The 21698-nt window shown below is 32.2% G+C and overlaps 2 protein-coding genes across 2 annotated transcripts; one reads left to right on the plus strand and one right to left on the minus strand.

Annotated features, from left to right (window-relative positions):
- Window positions 1-315: 315 nt before the first annotated feature.
- STP-1 (alpha-1,4 glucan phosphorylase L-2 isozyme, chloroplastic/amyloplastic-like) lies at window positions 316-6409 on the minus strand. Its single transcript, NM_001288199.1, is given in 14 exon segments — window positions 316-583; window positions 741-941; window positions 1264-1450; window positions 1545-1621; window positions 1751-2116; window positions 2287-2439; window positions 2542-2982; window positions 3126-3243; window positions 3387-3658; window positions 4001-4276; window positions 4401-4577; window positions 4913-5014; window positions 5108-5340; window positions 6121-6409. Coding segments are annotated over 14 exon segments (2928 nt in total). The 5' UTR covers window positions 6329-6409; the 3' UTR covers window positions 316-466.
- Window positions 6410-8034: 1625 nt separating this feature from the next.
- On the plus strand, window positions 8035-9968 carry LOC102579103 (putative SNAP25 homologous protein SNAP30). The gene is made up of 5 exons (XM_006348747.2): window positions 8035-8437; window positions 8732-8825; window positions 8944-9071; window positions 9177-9274; window positions 9847-9968. Exons 1-5 carry the CDS (start codon window positions 8060-8062, stop codon window positions 9944-9946), a joined length of 798 nt encoding a protein of 265 aa, XP_006348809.1. The 5' UTR covers window positions 8035-8059; the 3' UTR covers window positions 9947-9968.
- Window positions 9969-21698: the final 11730 nt, after the last annotated feature.

A 21698-nucleotide genomic window follows, 5' to 3' on the forward strand; every position in this document is an offset into this window, starting at 1 on the left:
GTAATTTCTTATCCTACGATTTATGTTACTTCATGTACTTTGTTTATTGCACTATTTGACTATTGTTATTGTTCCTTGTTTGTTTGATGATATGTAATGTTTTTCCTATTATTTCCTATGTCCTGTTTACTTTTGTATTTTTCGTTTTTAAACTGCTTTGATTAGTGTTACTCGAGCTGAGGATCTTTCAAAAACATGTCTTTCTACCTCCACGAGATAAGAATAAAGCTGTCTGTGTACATACAATACTCTATCCTTTCCAGACTCCACCTATGGAATTACAAGTATGTTGTTGTTCAAAACAAACCACATTACTTTCAAATGGAATCAACTGTATTTTATTGACAGTAAATATTCAAAACTTGTATCATTTCAATAGCAACAATTGACAATATATGTACTAATAAACAGTATGGGAGAACCTCAGGGGAAAAAAATTGGCTTTCATCCTATAACTGGCTAACTTTTAAGGTAATTCAACAGGTTCAATTCTCCATATATCTCTTGCATATTGATGAATTGTTCGATCACTGCTAAATTTGAACGATCCAGCTGTGTTTAAGATCGACATTTTGGTCCATTTCTGCATTCATTTCAACGATAAGATGTTTTAGAAACGCTACACGAAAAGGATACTAAGTACTAATATGAGTAATAAGTTTGCTTGGCCTAATGTTGTGCGCGAGTAATATGAAACAGAGAAAGATATGGTTAGACAGATCATGCAATGAGAAGTATACCTTCTGGTCTCGATATGCTTCATCAACTTTATCTTGGCACTCTATATAATCGGGGAAATCCTTTCCTACAAGAAAATAGTCAGCACGACCATAGCCTTCGTTTCCTTCCAAGGATCCCATGAGTTCTTCATAGTTGTAGGTGCCAAAGACGCCTGTCCTAATGAACACCTTTACTTCTTCAAATCTTGGGTCCGGGACAAACTACATGAAGAACAGATAAGGTAATATGCATTTCGTCCATAAGGATGATACAGCTACAATTTGTTTGTCTTACTTCCCTTTATAGTTCGTTCCAAAATGAAGCCTCTTTCCTTTTTTGCACTTTCATTCTATATATCTTTAATATAACTATATAAGATGACAAAATTCAAGAGTTTTCTTTTACTGTCTTAAACTTTGTGTCAAGTCAAAACCAGACATATAGATTGAAATGGAGGGAGTAGTTTTGTTATGAGCTTGTGCTTGTGCAATGTAAATTGTATGATAAAAGAATGAAAATTTATGCTTTTGTGGTTAATCTTACCCTTCCCTCGGCTCTTTCCTTTCGTAGGCCAGCAATTTCATGAGCCTGAGCTCCGAAAAGGAAGAAATTGTCCTCTCCAACTTCCTCTCTTATTTCAACATTGGCACCATCTAACGTCCCGATGAGGAGGCAGCCATTCATTGAAAATTTCATGTTGCTGGTTCCACTAGCCTCCATACCAGCAGTACTATTGAAACAATATCGAGATATCAGACAGGTATACGACATATTTGCTCAATAGAAATTTGTGACGTTATGCAAAGACTAACGAAATGAAGTACCTTATATGCTGGGACAACTCACTACCAGGAATTAGCACTTCTGCTACACTGACATTGTAATCAGGAACAAATACAACCTGAAATGCAAACCGATAAATTTTCAAATCTATTGCACCATCTTGGACTTATAACAGGTATAACCAGAGGTTAGTAACATCTTCGAAAATCTTTAAGCATATATTGTTTTTGACTCGTCCTAACCATACCTTCAAAAGATCACCAATCTCGGGATCATGGTTGACTGTTGCCCCTACATCAGTGATAAATTTTACAATTCTCTTGGCCTGAACATATGTAGCAAATGCTTTTCCCCCAAATATGCAAACTCGAGGGACAAACTTTTCTTTTCGTTCTTCAGGGCTCATTTCTTTCATCTTCTTATAGCGATAAACGATTCCAAATATATTTAATAGCTGCCTTTTATACTCATGGATGCGCTTGATCTGAACATCAAACATTGCATCGGGACTGACCACGTATCCTGTTTTTTCTTTAATGAGAGAGACAATCTTCATTTTGTTATTTCCTTTTGCCTTCCTCCACTCAGACTGGAGTTCTTCGTTATCAGCAAACTGTTCAACAGTTAAATGCATGAAGTTAGTACATACATTTCACATGTTCTTATGATGTTTATAAAGATCTCTTTCCACATAGAAGGACTAAAGGAAATAATCCGTTTATGAAAGCTGTTGACGACGGTTTAGGAATCAATAAGATCACAAGTCAGATACAACTCGTTTACCTTTCGAAGCTCTGCCAATTTTTCAGTGTTTACTAACCAATCATCAGATCCTGTCCACTTTGTTATAATTTCACTCAACTCTGGATTACAGAAACTTAGCCATCTTCTTGGTGTCACACCATTTGTCTTGTTTTGGAATTTCTCTGGCCATAACTGTCGATGAACAAAGAGTTTGGATCAATCAAAACAACAACATTGAAAGAGGAGAACTGAAAATGATATCTGCCACTTCTAGCCGTGTGATAATCATCGTACCTTGTAAAATTCATTGAAAACTTCATCTTTAACTATTTCACTATGAATCTCAGCAACACCGTTAACTGCATGCCCGCTAACTACACATAGATTTGCCATGTGAACCACCTGTGATTTATTTGGATGTGGCCCAAATATACGTTTTATTTTTGCTTGACTATCCTCCACCTCAACCTTCTTAACCTCAGTTTCCTCCTCTTCGTTCGTAGTTTCTGCCTTTACAGCCTCAGTTTCCTCATCTTTACTGTCATCCTTACCTTCTTCTTCTTGTTCTTCATCTGCTGCTTTTTCGACATCAGCAGCATTTTCTTCGGCTTTTATAAGCAACTCCAAAACAGAAGTTGGTATTTCAACATTATCCAGAATCCTCATTTGGTTTAGCTTTTCTTGCAACAAGTCAAGATCTTCAGTACCATATTCAGCAAGTATAGTATGCAAGAGCTACAAAAGCATCCACATGAAGTAGTTCTCAGAAAGAATGAAGCAAAAGTAATATGTCGAGCTGCAACAAATTCAACCTCAAGAGGTTCAAAATGTAAAATCTCAACTTAATCCTAGAACTGAAATGGAGTTTCAATTTTCACCTCCTCATCTATCATTGCTATGATCTCCACGTGCCGAGGAAGCAGTTCACCAAGAAGTGTGAAGCTCCATTTCTCAAGAGCCTCAGGTAGAACAGTGTGGTTAGTGTATGCGACCGTTCTGCCAAGACATAATAGTGTCACAGAAGTATAGCTACTGAATTTACATGAATAAACAAGGGGAAGGATCATCTACGCTCGTATCTTAAAGCTACTAGCTAGTAAAATTAGACATTTATCAGATGCAATAACGGAAGAAAGAACCTTTGAGTAATTTCCCATGCCTGCTTCCAGCTCAAACCTTTAACATCCATCAATATCCTTAAAAGTTCTGGTATACAAAGTGTTGGATGAGTGTCATTCATCTGTACTGCAACCTTTTCGGGGAACTGATCCCAGTTCACTGCATTCCCTGATCTCTTCTCGAACCGTGCAATAATGTCCTGAAGAGAAGCAGAACATAGTGTGTATTGCTGCTTTAACCTAAGCGTCTTTCCTTCAAGCGACTCGTCACCTGGATATAAGACATAGCAAATCTGATCCAAAATACAACAAGACACAATTTTAGGGAATCCTCTTCTTGTGGTGAATAACCGGAATCTTGCAGTAAATCCACAGCATTGCTTTGGAATAGTACTCGCTCCGTTTCAATTTGTTTGTCTGGTTTTGCCTTGGCACAGAGTTTAAGAAAAGTAAAGAAGACTTTTGAATCTTGTGGTTTTAAACATGTCATGTGGAAAGTTAGAATTAACGAGTTTCCAAAAAAAAAGGAAAGAGGCATTCTCTTTTAAACAAACTAAAAAGGAATGTACGACAAACAAATTGAAACGGAGGGAGTATGTTATAGTTTCTCAATTAAGCTAAAGAATTAAGTACACCTTTTCAGCCTTTTTCTGGGCCTCATATGCTTTGGCATGGTCTCCATTGTTAAAAGCATGTAAATCAAAAGCTTCTGCAGCTAGCTTTGTTGTCCACAATCGAAGGTTAATCGTTGTTTTTGTTTTATATCCTGGTATTGGGACATCATAGGCAACAGCAGTTATATCTTCTCCGCCAGCCCATTCCTTCCTCCCATCAGCTCCTTCAATGACCTTCCCATAGAATTTTACGGGATACGAAATATCATTCCTGACAATTTCCCATGGATTTCCCATCTGAGAAAATAATAGTCCTATTACTTTGGAGCATAGCAAATGACATGAAAAATCTACTGCAATATTCGAAAACGTGCAGTCAGTAGTATCAAGGTCCTCCAACAATCTTAACAACATATCGTACCTCGAGCCAATTTTCAGCAACTTCCTCCTGGCCATCTTTTGTAATAAGCTGTTTGAAAAGGCCATATTGGTATCTAAGTCCATAGCCCCATGCAGGGTAGTTTAGCGTCGCCATTGAGTCCAGAAAGCAAGAAGCAAGTCTTCCTAAACCTCCATTACCTAAAGCTGCATCCGGTTCCTGTCAGTCATTACAGTAAACAGCTTAAGCTAATTACAGTAGACTACTATCCCGAGTGAAATCAATTGACATATATCACAATGTTAGAACAGTGGTGATGAGAGTGGGATAGTTTGACTACGTTGACGTGTTATTAAATCATTTTGGAAAAGCATATCAATCAAGAACTTGTGCAATCTAGAAACGGGAGCTAGTCGCCTTCAACATTTCTCATTTTGGAGCAGAGTTAAGTGTTAGTAATAGTCAAACAAGGCAAGCAAAGACTCAATTGAACAAAAACTACTTCGAGTGGCTAACTGTCAACAGAAATTAGTAAGTTCCTACAGAAACCCGACCTGCCTGGCTACATCCTCTAAACTGTACCCGAGCTTAGTTAAAGCATCTGCATAAGGTCCGGTTAGCCCCAAGTTACCAATAGCATTGAGTAAAGCTCTTCCCTGCAAGCATCAAAAGCATATTAAAGCAACTCACTCCAACGAGTGACGTCTGTAGTTATACTCGAAATAAAGGGGAAGCCTAGCTAATCTAACCTGAAGAAATTCCATAGACAAGTAATATGCCTGCTTTACATTCATCTTTTCATAGAATTCGTATGTGGCATTCCAATTTATAATGAGCGTATCTCGAACACTCTCTGCAGTTGCATAGTATGCCTTGGGAAGTTCAAACTTCTCAGGAGAAAATGATGGCATGAACTCAGCGTGATACTTTATACTTGATAAAACAGACGTGGAGTCCGGCTGAAAAACATCTAATGTAAATCCTGAAAATACAAAGGGTCCAAATAATGTATGTTGCTTCTCTACTTCGGCAATGTTAATAGTCGTTAAGGAATGAGAACTCCATTATATACAAAATTTTCAAATTCCACCTATCTAAACAAACACAACCTACTCTCTCCACCAATGCACGACTCTTACACCTTGGCACGTCCAAGGCTGAACATCTAGAGCGTAGACAATATAACATAAGGTCTCAATACTAGTTAAACTAAAAATAGAAATGTGCCTTGAGCTGAGGATCTATCAGAAACGATCTATCTACCTTCACAGGATAGAAGTAAGGTCTACGTAAACAACATCCCTCCTCAGACTCCACTAGTGGGATTACACTGGGTATGTTGTCGTTATCTTTCTGATACCATGCTAAACAAATTAGTAGACCTAGGACCTAAGTCAATCTCAAAACCTAGTTAACGAGGTGAGCATTGCTAATACCGTATAGGAATCAATTGAGTTCCTTAACCAATGTGAGATTCTAACACACACGAACCCAAATGTACAAAACTTTTACACTCTCTGCATTCAATTTGTTTATCTTACTTTCATTTCTAGTCTATTTCAAAAATAATGCCTCGCCCCTTTTATGACAACTCTTTAATTTTTTAACTTTTCACCTAATACGTTAACACCACAAGATTAAAGAACATTTTAGTACATTCAACATATCTTCGATTCCATACCACAACAGGTCTTTACTTTCTTAAACTCCGTATCAAGTCAAAACCAGACAAATAAATTAAACGGAAAATTATTTCAAGTACCTTCATCAGAGGAAGAATCCTTTGTCTTCTGCTTTTGATCACTAGCAACACTGCTAACAGAGAAACTTCTTCTTCTTCTTCTTCTAAAACTGAACAATAAAATCCTCCTTCTACTCAACAAAATGTTTGAGTTTTTGCTTCTGAAATTGTTATTAAAACTAGAAATACTTGAAATTGAGTTCAATCCAGAGACAGCAAAAGTTGCCATGATGTCTCTGAACTGAATTTCAAAATGCTAAATTTTTAGATACAAAATTTAATCAAAATAATTGTTGTGCATGTTGAAAAATGAGTGGAGCAACATGTGATTTGTTGTTTTTTTTAAAAACAAAACATGTACTATTGTACAAAAAACTTTTGATTTTGATATTTTTGGGATTGTGTGGCCAGTAGCATTCAGGTTAATTGGACATGTAGATATTTTTTTCTTCCACTTTTTTGGAGTTAGAATTTTTTTTTCCTGTAATTTCCGCAATCTTAGTAGCTCAGTTGCATGACGGTCTGAGTTCAACAGTTGTAATGGATTCGATCGAACTCAGTAAATTTTGTTCAAATTTTATATTTATTTTTGAAATTTCATCAAATATGTAAAAACTATAATTTAGGATTTTATAACATAAAAGAACTAGAATTTCAAATTCGTAAACTTTAAATCCTGACTCCCCTCTACACCCCTTCCATTCTTAAGAGTTCGAGCTCGAGAGAATATAGTCATTTTTTGTAGAGGATACTGTTTTACCCAATTTGAGATTTTATTCAGATTAGTCGGACCCTAAAATGGATACCAAACAACGAATGTGAATAATAATAAAAAATAGTTGAAAAGGTGAGGTAGGAGGATAATATAACTTAGGGGTCGTTTGATACGAGGGATAGGATAGTAACATGAGGTTATTTTATACAAACCTTCAATATAGGATAGTAACACCATTTTAATACAAACCATAGGATAAAGTAACTCCGAAATTAGCTAATACCTCAATTCAGACATGAAATAAAATTAATCCTTCAACTTATTATCATTATCTCACGTACCAAACGAATGCTAAATGCTTGAAAAACAGGTAAAATTGCCAATAGCTGCTTTTAAGGGGAACCTTCCATTTTTTTTCTCCTTAATATATTTGATCCATTGATAAAATAAATTCTTTGTGTCCATTGTTTCTTTCATTATAATTCACTACTTCTGAGAGGAAGAAATTTCTGTAAAATTCAGTATTTCTTCCTCTCCTCTTAATTAATTAATTCCCTCTTCATAAATAGATCCCATTCTTCAATCATTCAAAGGTAATTAATTATTTCATTCCAATTTTTTAAAATTGTTTTCTTCAATCTTGGGTACATATCTTTATTTTCTCCTTTGTTTTTTTGCTTTTGTTAGAGTACTTTTGACGTGGAACATAAATTTGAATCTGTAAAAGTTCATGAAAATTGCAACGAGTCATAACTTTGAAAATATAATGGGTGAAATGTTAAGCTAGCGTTTAACCATAGATTTTTAAATCAGATTTTTAAAAATTGTATTTAAATATTTATTTGGCCATGAAATTTTATCAGATTTTAAAACTTCAATCTTCAAATATTTTTCTCTTGATCTTGGTCATTTTTAAAAATGAATTTTGTAAATGGTTAGTTATAGTGCTTCACCTTCTTCTAAAATTCATTCAGCTTTTTCAATTATTCAATTAGCCTAAAAGGGGTTGATGTCAGTCAACTAATAGTTATTATCTCAGAAAGTCAGGTTTCTTTTTTATTCCAATTTTTTTCAGCAAAGAAAATGACGTTCTGAGATAATAACTGTTAGTCGACTAACCATGCTATTGTATATATAGATTGAAATCTAGTAATTTACAAGCAAATTTGAGTGTTTTGGTTTATAATCTTGAAATTGTTTGCATATCAGGTGAAGTGAAAAAAAAATCCCTTTAGTTTTGGAAAAATGTTTGGATTCAGGAAAAAAGCAGACTCCGCTACTCCTGATGAAAAAAATGGAACAAAAACTGGTCGGAGAACTTCCTCCGAGCCAGTTCTTGTCACACCAGATGACGATGATTTTGGAACATCATCGTCATCTGGTGTGACAAGGAACAAACATAAAAGTAAGACAGAGGATTTTGATAACATGTCTATGCAAGAATTGGAGGGGTATGCTGTAGACCAAGCTAAGGAGACAACGAGCTCGGTGAATAACTGTTTGAAGATAGCTGAGGATATTAGACAGGAAGGTGCTCAGACACTCGATACCTTGCATAAGCAAGGGGAGCAAATTCATCGTACTCATATGATGGCTGTTGATATGGATCGCGATTTGAGTAAGGTATTGATCATTTCAATTACTATTGCAATGAGAGTTCGATTACCATCTGGTGCACGGATAGTGTATACTTATTTTATAGACATAACACTCCAATGTAACTTTGAGTAAACATATCCAGACACCTCAACTCGTCTCCACTGTGTCAGTTTAACACTGCAACTTACAAATATGTTATAACATATAGAAAGTAGCTTAATTTGCTTTGCTCGTTCGATATGTTTATTATTTGGTATAATTGGAACGGAACAAATGGTACAAAAGTTGACAATAATGAGCATGTTTTCTGCATTTTAGGGTGAGAAGTTATTGAACAATCTTGGTGGCATGTTCGCGATGCCTTGGAAGGCAAAAAAGACTCACGATATTAAAGGGCCTCGAACTTCAAAAGGTTTCGTGTTATCCTTCATATCATGTTTTATCCTTCTTTTTGAATTGTAAGTAGCTGCATTATCGATCGTGACTATGTAATCAACTTTACTGACTTTCATCTTCTCTGGTTTTCGTAGATGATAGTCATAAAGGGAAAGGTAGTGCAAGTGAAAGGGAAAAATTAGGTTTATCTAATGGTAAGAAGGGGAAATCAGCCTCTAGTACACCTCCTCCTGAATCGATGAACGCTATGCAGCAAATTGAGGTACATTTCGTATACACAAAATTCAATGTAGCTATCTATTTGTGGCCTTAACTTATGTTATATGCCTTCTTCCTATGGTAAAAAACTATGTTTATGTTTAACTAGTCTGAGAAGTCGAAGCAAGATGATGCACTTTCGGATTTGAGCAACATATTGGGTGATCTAAAAGGCATGGCTGTTGACATGGGATCTGAACTTGACAAGTAAATTTCTTCGAACTTAACTAACATTACATGATGTTCTTCTTCTTTGTTACTCTGTTGTTACGTTTCATTTTGAACACTTTCGACAAAATGTGACTTAGTTTTCGAAGTTAATATGTGTTTTCATGAAGTGATTGTCAACTTTCATCTGTCGACTGTGATACTTAACTAAGTTATAGCATTTGATGAACAACTTTAGCCTCGATAAGTTATTTTCTTGTTGTTGTTTCTACTTTGCCGCCACCTCTTTTTCATCATTAGCTCAGTCAAGGGTCTATTAGAAACAACCTCTCTACTTTCTCAAGGTAGGGGTAAGGTCACGTGCACTCAACACCCCCTAGACTCCACCTGTGGGATTACACTGGTTTTGTTGTTGATGATGAATATGTAGCTCAAAACCGCGGTGATCAATGATCATACATGTTAATGTATATATATACACTGACAATGTAAAGAAGTTTTACGCTATTAGTGTAATTTAACATCGATAGAACTACTTGTATATGACATCATTTGCTTTTTAAAATCTTTTTTGGTTAATAACACATGTTGTTGAAATGTGACAAATGCAGGCAAAACAAAGCTATTGATGATCTTGACAAAGATGTAGATGAATTAAACTCTCGAGTGAAAGGCGCAAATCGGCGTGCACGTCAAATAGTTGGGAAGTGAAAGAAGAGGACTCTTGCTTTTCCTATGTTGTTCTGAATCTTCAAAATTGTTGTTGTATACGTGTCAGATCCCCAAAATGCAATACTTTTGGAGGATTCATGACATTTTTGAAGAGTCTGAGCATCATAACTTGCTTCGACGTCAGATTTACTGAAAGTTTTTTGGCTTCAAGGTCTATTGGAAGTTTTGGTTGCTTCTTTTTTACTTTTTTTTTAATTCAATTTTATGTTATTAAGATTACCTTTTTTAATTCCAAATTTTACTGAATTGTTTATTGTTCATTTGTAATTATAAAATAATCAAATAGGCCTTTTCATGATTAGTTTACGGAGGATCATCGGTCGATTCGATTCGATTCGTTTTTATATGTTATTGATTTAGTTTATCTGCCATAGTTCTATAAATATGCTAAATTGATGATCGAACCAATAAAATACTCTATACTGATAAATTTAAGGAATCATCAATATATTTTGTCCTATGATTTGATTCTACTCCCATTTTTAATATAGGATTTCTTAAAGGCTTTGACAACAACAACTATCATAATAAATACCATTTCTAATTTGAAAATCCCTAGTGTGAATACTCACCACATATTAGTCATTTTAAGAGAAAAAAAATTGAAAAAAATATCAAATCAGACTCTATTACAAAAGATTATAAATAATCTTCATTTTCTATCATTAGGCTTTGACAACTCTCATATTAACCGCACGTCTTTAAATACATGTCATTTTTAAGTTAAGTCGCTATAGTCTATTAATAAGAGGGTATTTTTCATCATCTTATAATAAAAGTTATTAAATGAGTTTACATCTCAAAAAGTTATTAAATGAGTTTACATCTCAAAATACATAGTGTACCAAAAAATTAAACTCAACTCGAAAATTATATCACTCATTTTATCGTTAGTGAATTTTTTGTTGAATGTCTTTTTCTTTAATAACTATTTAATATTTTATTTTATTATAACTTACCCCTTTTATATTATGATCGGGATATGTTTTTTGAATTGAGAAAATATTAAATTGCGATCTAAAATTGCGTAAGTTATCATAAAAGCATACGATAGCCTAATATTTTTATTTATAAAATTAAATATTTCTTTTATCTTAATTTATGTAAAAATATTCAGAGTACGATAGTCCAAACACTTAATTATGACCATAAAAATTTCAAATTGATTCTTCAACTATTTTAGAATAAAATTATATATTTAAAAACTACACAAAAATTACTACAAGTCAATATAGTTAATAATTCTAAATAATCTTAAGAAGTTTTAGAAAATCACATTCGACTCCCAATATAGCAACACATTCACATATATTGGAATTTGATAGGAAGAGAGTACTCTCTTTATTCACTTTTACTTAATCGGATTAAAAAAAATGACATTCCATTTTATACCTATTTTACTTTATTCAATTCATTTTTTCAACAATAAACTACTTATAATAATTAGAGGTAATATAATAAAATATATTTTATTTATTATTATTTTTAAAAAAATATGTCAAATCTAATATGAAGAAGTAAATAATATATAAACAAACATTAGACTCGAAACTCTGTTTTTTTTTTTTAATATATAAAACTTGTTCACCATCTCTGTTTCTTTGTTTTGCCTGTAAAAAATTTCAGAAATCGCCATGAAAAAACCTCTTTTTTTCATCTTCTCCGAGTTCAAGAATGGTGCGTAAATGTATATTTCTTGCTTATTTGATCTTTTTTTCCTTCTCTGCAATGGCTTCAATTCCCAATTCGACGAAAAGATATGATCAAGAAGATCATCTTCATTCAGCTTCTGTAATCTGATATCAATTCCAAAGAATTCGCCACTGTCCACCATTTCCTCTGCCTCTTTCACCACCATCATCGTCATTGTCTTCATCACTGGATGAAATTGACCCAAGATTTGGTGTGGAGGAAAGATTAATCCCTTCTGGTCCTAATCCTCTGCACAACTGAAAAAACAGAGCATCACCATTTTCATGGAAAGAAAGTTCAATTCTTGGATTATTTAGTTACCCTTTTCGTATTTCAGAAGAAGAAATCGATTCGCTTATGTAATCAGAGTTTTTATTTTTTGTCAATATTATGTACTACTAAGTTTTAAGTTTTTAGTTCTTGTTTTGTTTGTATTCAGAGATTATTTAGTTATCCTTTTAAATGTAGCAGATAATAATGAAGTTCGAGAATTGATGTGTATTTGAATCATAAGAGCTAGTAATAGTCGTTTTAAATCTTTAATAGCTTCAGAATAGGTTGAGAGAAAGAGAACAAATGTTTGATAGTTGAGGACCAGATTGATGGGATGAGTTTAGCTGTTAGTGTGAACTGTCTCTGTTTAATTTACAAATAATTTAGTTGATTGTTAACTACTCCATTCACTTTCGATATTTATGAATATTTCTTTTTTCAAATAGGGACAAAATCTAAATGTTAGCTTTAAAAAAAAAAGAATATTTGCGTAAACTGTCTTTTAAACTTTGTCTTTGACTGCTTGTTAGTTTTCAAAACTTGGTCCCTTTTAGCTATAAATAATTCAGCTGAATTTTTGCTAAACATTCACTCTGAACAATTATGAAAGTTTTTGTTTAGGAACAAATCTAAATATTGGCGTAAATTAGCCTTTGGCCATGTGTTAGTTCTCAAAATTTATCCCTTTTAATTATACAATATTCAACTAACTATCAGATGGCACATTCTGTTTGTACAAAAATTGAGTGTCATCCTCTTAAAAGGGATATTTACATAAATTAGCCTTTTAGTGGGTTTACCATTTTATCCCTATTAATTATGAAGTGGATGAAAAGTTGTACACTTTTCAAAATAATTAGTCATTTAATTGAGGGTATAATAGGTAAAAAGAATTTGTCCTTTCTTGATTTGTCAAAATGAACAAGTAATTAGGGACAACTATAAAAGGAAAAGTAGACAAGTAATTAGGGACAAAGGGAGTATTTGACTACGTGTTAGTTCTCAAAACTATGTCCTTTTATTACAAATAATTCAGCTGGTTGTTCGCTGACGCATTTACTCTGAACATTTATAAAAAAATATTACTTTTTAAATGGGAGAAATATCTGAATGTTGGCATCAAAACTCTATGCCTTTTACTTACAGATAATTCAGTTGGATGTTAACTGGCGCATTCACTATGAACATTTATGAAAAAAATCTTTTTTCAACCGAATAAATTTTGAATGTTAGCCTCAAAAAGGGATATTTGTGTAAATTAGTCTTTTAAATTCTGTCTTTAACTACGTGTTAGTTCTCAAAATTTTGTCCCTTTCAGTTACAGATAATTCAATTGGCGGTTTGTTGGCGCATTCACTCTTAACACTTATGAAGGTTTCCCGATTTAAATAGAAACAAAATTTGAGCATCGAAAATGGATGTTTAGGTTAACTCATCTTTTAAATTTTGTGTCTTTAACTACGTATTCGTTCTCAAAGCTTTGTCCCTCGTGGTTATCAATAACTTAGCTGATTGTTAGCTAGTGCATTCACTACGAACATTTATGAAAGTTTCTTTTTCTAAATAGTGGTAAAATTTAAATGTTGGCCTTAAAAAAGATACTTGTGTAAAATAGCCTTCTAAATTTTACCTTTTCCACCATATACAAAACCCCCACCCCACCCCCACGCCACCCCACTCCACCCATCTCTCTCTCTCTATATATATATATACTCTGTTTCTTAATTTTGACTCTAAAAATTTCACAAAATCACCATGAAAGCAGCACCTTTTTCATCTTCTTCAAGTTCAAGAATGGCATGTAAGTGTATCTTTCTTGCTTATTTGATCTTTTTTTCCTTCTCTTCAATGGCTTCATCACAAGTCCAAAAAATCCCAATTCCATATGCAACGAAAAAACACGATCAAGAAGATCATCATCATTCTTCTGTAATCTGCTATCAACTCCAAAGAATCCGTCACTGTCCACCATTTCTACCACCCCCATCGCCTCCGTCATCGTCATCGTCTTCATCAATGGATGAAATTGACCCAAGATATGGTGTGGAAAAAAGATTAGTCCCTTCTGGTCCCAATCCTCTGCACAACTAAAAAAACAGAGCATCACCATTTTCAAGTCAAGAAAGCTCAATTCTTGGTCATTTTTCGTAAATTTCCCAGTAGGAATCGTCGAAGAAGAAGGAAGAAATCGATTCGCTTATGTAATCAGATTTTAATTTTTTTTGTCATTACTATATACCAAGTTCTTAGTTCTTATTTTGTTTCTATTCAAGAAAATTACTATTTCCTTTTTTTGTTTTTGCAAAATACAGAGTATTTGCAAAAAAGACTCACGATATTAAAGGGCCTCGAACTTCAAAAGGTTTCGTGTTATCCTTCATATCATGTTTTATCCTTCTTTTTGAATTGTAAGTAGCTGCATTATCGATCGTGACTATGTAATCAACTTTACTGGCTTTCGTAGATGATAATCATAAAGGGAAAGGTAGTGCAAGTGAAAGGGAAAAATTAGGTTTATCTAATGGTAAAAAGGGGAAATCAGCCTCTAGTACACCTCCTCCTGAATCGATGAACGCTATGCAGCAAATTGAGGTACATTTCGTATACACAAAATTCAATCTAGCTAGCTATTTGTGGCCTTAACTTATGTCATATGCCTTCTTCCTATGGTAAAAAAACTATGTTTATGTTTAACTAGTCTGAGAAGTTGAAGCAAGATGGTGCACTTTCGGATTTGAGCAACATATTGGGTGATCTAAAATGCATGGCTGTTGACATGGGATCTGAACTTGACAAGTAAATTTCTTCGAACTTAACTAATATTACATGATGTTCTTCTTCTTTGTTACTTTGTTGTTACGTTTCATTTTGAACACTTTCGACAAAATGTGACTTAGTTTTCGAAGTTAAAATGTGTTTTCATGAAGTGACTGTCAACTTTCATCTGTCGACTGTGATACTTAAATAAGTTATAGCATTTGATGAACAACATGAGCCTCGATATCTTATTTTCTTCTTGTTGTTTCTACTTTGCCGCCACCTCTTTTTCATCATTAGTTCAGTTGAGGGTCTATCAGAAACAACCTCTCTACTTTCTCTAGGTAGGGGTAAGGTCACGTGCACTCAACCCTCCCTAGACTCCATCTGTGGGATTACACTGGCTTTATTGTTGTTGACGATGAATATGTAGCTCAAAGCCGCGGTGATCAGTGATCATACAAGTAAATGTTTATACATTGACAAAATAAAGAAGTTTTATGCTATTAGTGTAATTTAACATGTTATAGCACGTTGTCTGTTTCATTTTTCTAGGTAACTAATCTCACTTATTATCGATATGACATCATTTACTTTGTTTAATCTTTTTTTGTTAATAACACATGTTGTTGAATTGTGGCAATTGCAGGCAAAACAAAGCTATTGATAATCTTGACAAAGATGTAGATGAATTAAACTGTCGAGTGAAAGGCGCAAATCGACGTGCACGTCAAATAGTTGGGAAGTGAAAGAAGAGGACTCTTGCTTTTCCTATGTTGCTCCGACTCTCCAAAATTGTTGTTGTACTTGTGTTAGATCCTCCAAAATGCACTACTTTTAGAGGATTCACGACATTTTTGAAGAGTGTGAGCATCATAACTTGCTTCAACATCAGATTTACTGAAAGTTTTTTGGCTTCAAGGTCTATTGGAAGTTTTGGTTGCTTCTTTTTTACTTCTTTTTTTAAAATTCAATTTTTTGTTATTAAGATAACCTTTTTTAATTCCAAGTTTTACTGGATTGTTTCATTGTTTATTGTTCATTTGTAATTATAAAATAATCAAATAGGCCTTTTCATGATTAGTTTAGTATGATTGATCGGTTCAATTCAGTTTGTTTATATATATGTTATTGATTTAGTTTATCTGCTATAATTCTATAAATATGCAAAATTGATAATCAAACCAATGAGATACTCTATACTTGATACATATTTTGTCCTATGATTTAATTGTACTCCAATTTTTAATATTGGTTTTCTTAAAGGCTTTGACAACAACAGCTATCATAATAAATACCATTTCTAAATTTGTAAATCCCTAGTGTGAATACTCACCACATATTAATCATTTTAAGAGAAAGGAAATTGAAAAAATATTAAATCAGACTTTATTACAAAAGATTATAAATAATCTTTATTTTCTATCATTAGGCTTTGACAACTCTCATGTTAACCCCACATCTTTAAATACATGTCATTTTAAAGAAGTCATCACTATAAATAAGAGGGTATTTTTCATCATCTTATAATAAAAGTTATTAAATGAGTTTACATCTCAAAAAACATAGTGTACCAAAAAATCAAACTCAACTCGAAAATTGGGTCACTCATTTTCTAGTTAATGAATTTTTTGTTGAATGTCTTTTTCTTTAATAACTATTTAATATTTTATTTTAGGAAAAATCCTTTTGGCCAGAAAATTTGGCCAGAATAGTAAAATAACATATTTCACACTATGTTATTTTATCTTTTTAAACATTTTTATCCTTTTAACTTTACTACCTATTAATTAAAAAAATGGAAAAAAGATCAGTTTATTTTAAAATAAAAAAAAAAATTATATACTTTTTAAATTTCTGGGCAATTTTTTTGGCCATTTAGCATTTCCCTTTATTTTATTGTAACTTACCCTTTCATATTATGATCAGGATATGTTTTTTGAACTGAGAAAATATTTAATTGCGATCTAAAACTTTGTAAGTTATCATAAAAGCATACGATAGCCTAATACTTTTACTTATAAAATTAAATATTTCTTTTATCTTAATTTATGTAAAAAAATATTTAGAGTACGACAGTCCAAACACTTAATTCTAACCACAAAATTTTCAAATTGATTCTTCAACTATTTTAGAATAAATTATATTTAAAAACTACACAAAAAGTACTACAAATCAACATAGCTGATAATCCTAAATAATCTTAAAAAGTTTTATAAAATTACAATCAAAGAAAAATTTGCTCAACTACCAAAATAATAACACATTCACATATTGGAATTTGATACGAAGGGAATACTTTCTCTATTCACTTTCAGTTATTCAGATAAAAAAATAAATAAAAAATAATCGATCATTTTATACTTATTTTACCTTTGTGATTAATGTTTTAGTTATGTTCAATTCTTTTTTTTCAATAATAAATGACTTATAATAATTAGAGGTAATACAATAAAATTATTATTTTTAAAAAATATGGCATGTCTAATATGAGCGAGTAAATAATATATAACTCAATGTTGGGTTATGAAGGTGATTAGAACGTCATGCGAAAACTTATAATTTGTAAATCATATGACAATAAATTAGATGACAAATAAAACTATACTAAAAGACATAATATTATTATATGCTAGGACCAATTGGCCTACATAATTAAAAACTAATAAAAAGAAAATATTAAAATTGTTGAGAGAAAACTGACTACATTATAGATTTTATTTTGTTATGTTATAAAAATAGGATCTTCCATTTATAAATTTCCTAACTTTCTACTAAAAGGAAAGAATTAATAAATCAAATAAGAAAGAAAAATATATTTTTCTATAAAAAATAAAAACATTTATGGTAATATTTTATTTTTTCTTTTAGAAAAAAAATAAACTTCTTGTATAAGAAAATCAGGCAAAACTTAACACTCAAAACTTTGATTCTTATTCATATATAAAAAACTTCTTCCGCCATATACAAAATCCTCTCTTTATATACATCTCTGTTTTACTCTGTTTCTTTGTTTTGCCTGTAAAAAAGTTCAGAAATCACCATGAAAGCAGCTTTCTTTTCTTCTTCTTCGGGTTCAAGAATGGCGCGTAAATGTATATTTTTAGCTTATTTGATCTTTTTTCCCTTCTATTCAATGGCTTCAACACAAACCCAAAAATTCCCAATTCAACAATCAACAAAAAAACACAATCAAGAAGATCATCTTCATTCTTCTGTTATATGCTATCAGCTCCAAAGAATTCGCTACTGTCCACCATTTCCACCGCCCCCATCGCCTCCGTCATCATCATTGTCTTCATCAATGGATGAAATTGACCCAAGATATGGTGTGGAGAAAAGATTAATCCCTTCTGGTCCTAATCCTCTGCACAACTGAAAAAACAGAGCATCACCATTTTCATGGAAAAAAGTTCAATTCTTGGATTATTTAGTTACCCTTTTAGGATTTCACAGTAGAAAAGTTAAAGAAGATGAAGAAGAAGAAGAAACCGATTCTCGTATGTCATCAGAGTTTTTATTTTTTGTCAGTACTATATATTAAGTTTTAAGTTTTTAGTTCTTGTTTTGTTTGTATTCAGTTATGCTTTTAAATCTAGCAGAGAATAACGAGGCTCGAGAATTGATGTGTATTCGAATCATAAGAGCTAGCAATAGTCGTTTTTTCATCTTTAATAGCTTCAGAATAGGTTGAGAGAAAGAGAATAAATGTTTGATATGCAGGACTCAAATGAAGGTAGTTGAGAACAAGATTGATGGAATGAGTTAACTCCTTGATTGGATGGTTGTTAGCTCTATCTCGTATACTATTTTTTCATAGATTTATTTTGAAATTGTTGATGTGTGATATTATCTAAATGATAGAGAACCATACAATCTATTCAAACATTGTATTCATTATTACAATACAATCTGATACCATATAATACAACACTATCATATAATATAATATATTATGAAATAATACATAAGAACCATTCAAATAATGTTAGCTTGTTAGGGATGTTCGTGGTATAGTTAAAAATAATCCAAATCGAAAATCGAACCAAATTAAAAAGAAGTAGATTAGAGTATAGTGTTAAATTTCAGGGGAAGAAACTGAATTTCAACACAAAAATGTTATTAGCTGGCGCATTCATTCTCAACATTATGAAAACTTCTTATTTAAATTGAGACAAAATCTAAATGTTAGCCTAAAAAAGAAATATTTGATAAATTGGTCATTTAAATTCAGTATTTGATGGTGTGCTAGTTCTCAAAACTCTAACAATTTGATTTATAAACAATTTAGTTGGTTGTTAACTAATACATTCACTCTTGATATTTATGAAAGTTTCTTTTTTAAAATAGGGACAAAATCTAAATGTCGGCTTTAAAAAAAAAGGATATTTGTGTGAACTGTCTTTTAAACTTTGTCTTTGACTATGTGTTAGTTTTCAAAACTTTGTCCCTTTTAGTTATAATAATTCAGTTGGATGTTGGCTAAACATTCACTTTGAATAATTATGAAACTTTCTGTTCAAATAGGAACAAATCTGAATATTGGCATAAATTAACCTTTGGCTACGTGTTAGTTTTCAAAATTTATCCCTTTTAGTTACACATAATTCAACTAACTATTAGATGACGCGTTCCTTCCTAAACATTTATGAAAGTTTTGTTTTTCATATAGAAACAAAATTTGAGTATCAACCTCTTAAAAGGGATATTTACATAAATTAATTAGCCTTTTAAATTTTGCTTTAGTTCTCAAAATTCTATCCCTTTTATTACAAATATTTCAGCTAGCACATTCACTATGAACATTCATAAAAGTTTCACTTGTTAAATAGGAGCAAAATTTGTATATTGGCCTAAAAAGAATGTTTGCATAAATCAGCCTTTTAAATTCTACATTTGACCATGTGTTAGTTCTCAAAACTATGTTCTTTTATTACAAATAATTCAATTGGTTGTTAGTTGACGCATTCACTCTGAACATTTATAAAAAAAACCCTTTTTAAATGAGAGAAAAAATTAAATGTTGGCCTCAAAACTGTATCCCTTTTAGTTACAAATAATTCAGCTGAATGTTAACTGGCGCATTCACTATGAACATTTATGAAAGAAATTGTTTTCCAATAGAAACAAAATTTGAATGTTGGCCTCAAAAAGGGATATTTGCGTAAATTAGTCTTTTAAATTATGTCTTTAACTACGTGTTAGTTCTCAAAACTATGTCCCTTTTAGTTATAGATAATTCAGTTGGCAGTTCGCTGACGCATTCACTCTTAACATTTATGAAAATTTCCCGTTTTAAATAGAAACAAAATCTGAACGTTGAAAATAAATATTTACGTTAACTGGTCTTTTAAATTCTATAACTATGTATTCGTTCTAAAAGCTTTGTCCCTCTCTGTTATCAATAATTTCTGATTGTTAGCTAGCGCATTCACTACGAACATTTATGAAAGTTTCTTTTTTTAAATAATGGTAAAATTTAATTGTTAGCCTAAAAAACGATATTTGTGTAAAATAGCCTTCTAAATTTTACCTTTTACCTATATGTTATTTCTCAAAACTCTTGTCCCTTTTTTCCATAAATATAAATCTTCTCCACCATATACAACGCCCCCCACCCCACCCCACCCCCCTCTCTCCCCTATATATATACTCTGTTTCTTAATTTTGACTCTAAAAATTTCAGAAAATCACCATGAAAGCAGCACCTTTTTCATCTTCTTCAAGTTCAAGAATGGCATGTAAGTGTATATTTCTTGCTTATTTGATCTTTTTTTCCTTCTCTACAATGGCTTCATCACAAACCCAAAAAATCCCAATTCCCCATTCAACGAAAAAACATGATCAAGAAGATCATCATTCTTCTGTAATCTGCTATCAACTCCAAAGAATCCGTCACTGTCCACCATTTCTACCACCCCCATCGCCTCCGTCATCGTCATCGTCTTCATCAATGGATGAAATTGACCCAAGATATGGTGTGGAAAAGAGATTAGTCCCTTCTGGTCCCAATCCTCTTCACAACTAAAAAAACAGAGCATCACCATTTTGAAGTCAAGAAAGCTCAATTCTTGGTCATTTTTCTTAAATTTCACAGTAGAAATCCTTGAAGAAGAAGAAGAAGGAAGAAATCGATTCGCTTATATAATCAGATTTTAATTATTTTTTTTTGTTATTACTATATACTAAGTTCTTAGTTCTTGTTTTGTTTGTATTCAAGAAAATTACTATTTCCTTTTTTGTTTTTGCAAAAAACAGAGTATTTGTGTCTGATAAAAGCAGCAAAAACAAGTCTGGAAATAGTTATGATTTTAAATGTAACACAGGCTCGAGAATTGATGTGTATTCGAATCATAGAAATTAGCTAACTAGTTAGCTATCGTGATATGCTCATATTGATGACGTTATTATTGATGTGATCAATTTGATATTATTCAAGAGAAGTCCATGAGTTACATTTAATTTTTGTGGTAGCTAGCTAGCTACATTAAATATAGTCATGTAAATATAGTTTCTTCATGACATGTATTATTCAACTTCAATTTAATCTTACTTCTAAGCTTTTATTATTATTATTTCCAATTGTGTTGTTGACTTAGTTTTTTTCCTTATGTTGTATGAATGGTTGTTATTCGTTATTCATTTATGAGGCCGTTTGGTAGCAGATAAGAGTTATGCAGATAATAATATAATAATAATAATAATGTATTGTTTTTTGTTGGTATTAGTTATGTAACATGCATAAACTAATACGTACGTACATTTCCACATTACTTATAATTTATCTTCTGATTAGCTATCAAACGAGATATTATGTTTACGAGATTTAATACCTATTTAACGCATCTTCAAACTTGTTGCCAAACCACTCATTATGGTTTACGTGGCATGAAGAAAAAGGACAAAATGTATAGAGAAATTAATCAATGTGTCAGTGAAAAGAAGTCATGCACTGCATGAGATTCCTAGGTATTGACATTTATGATTTGGTTTTTATGCAGACATCTAT

Source organism: Solanum tuberosum, unplaced genomic scaffold, assembly GCF_000226075.1.
Source record: "Solanum tuberosum cultivar DM 1-3 516 R44 unplaced genomic scaffold, SolTub_3.0 scf00103, whole genome shotgun sequence".
In the NCBI taxonomy this organism is placed as follows: domain Eukaryota; kingdom Viridiplantae; phylum Streptophyta; class Magnoliopsida; order Solanales; family Solanaceae; genus Solanum; species Solanum tuberosum.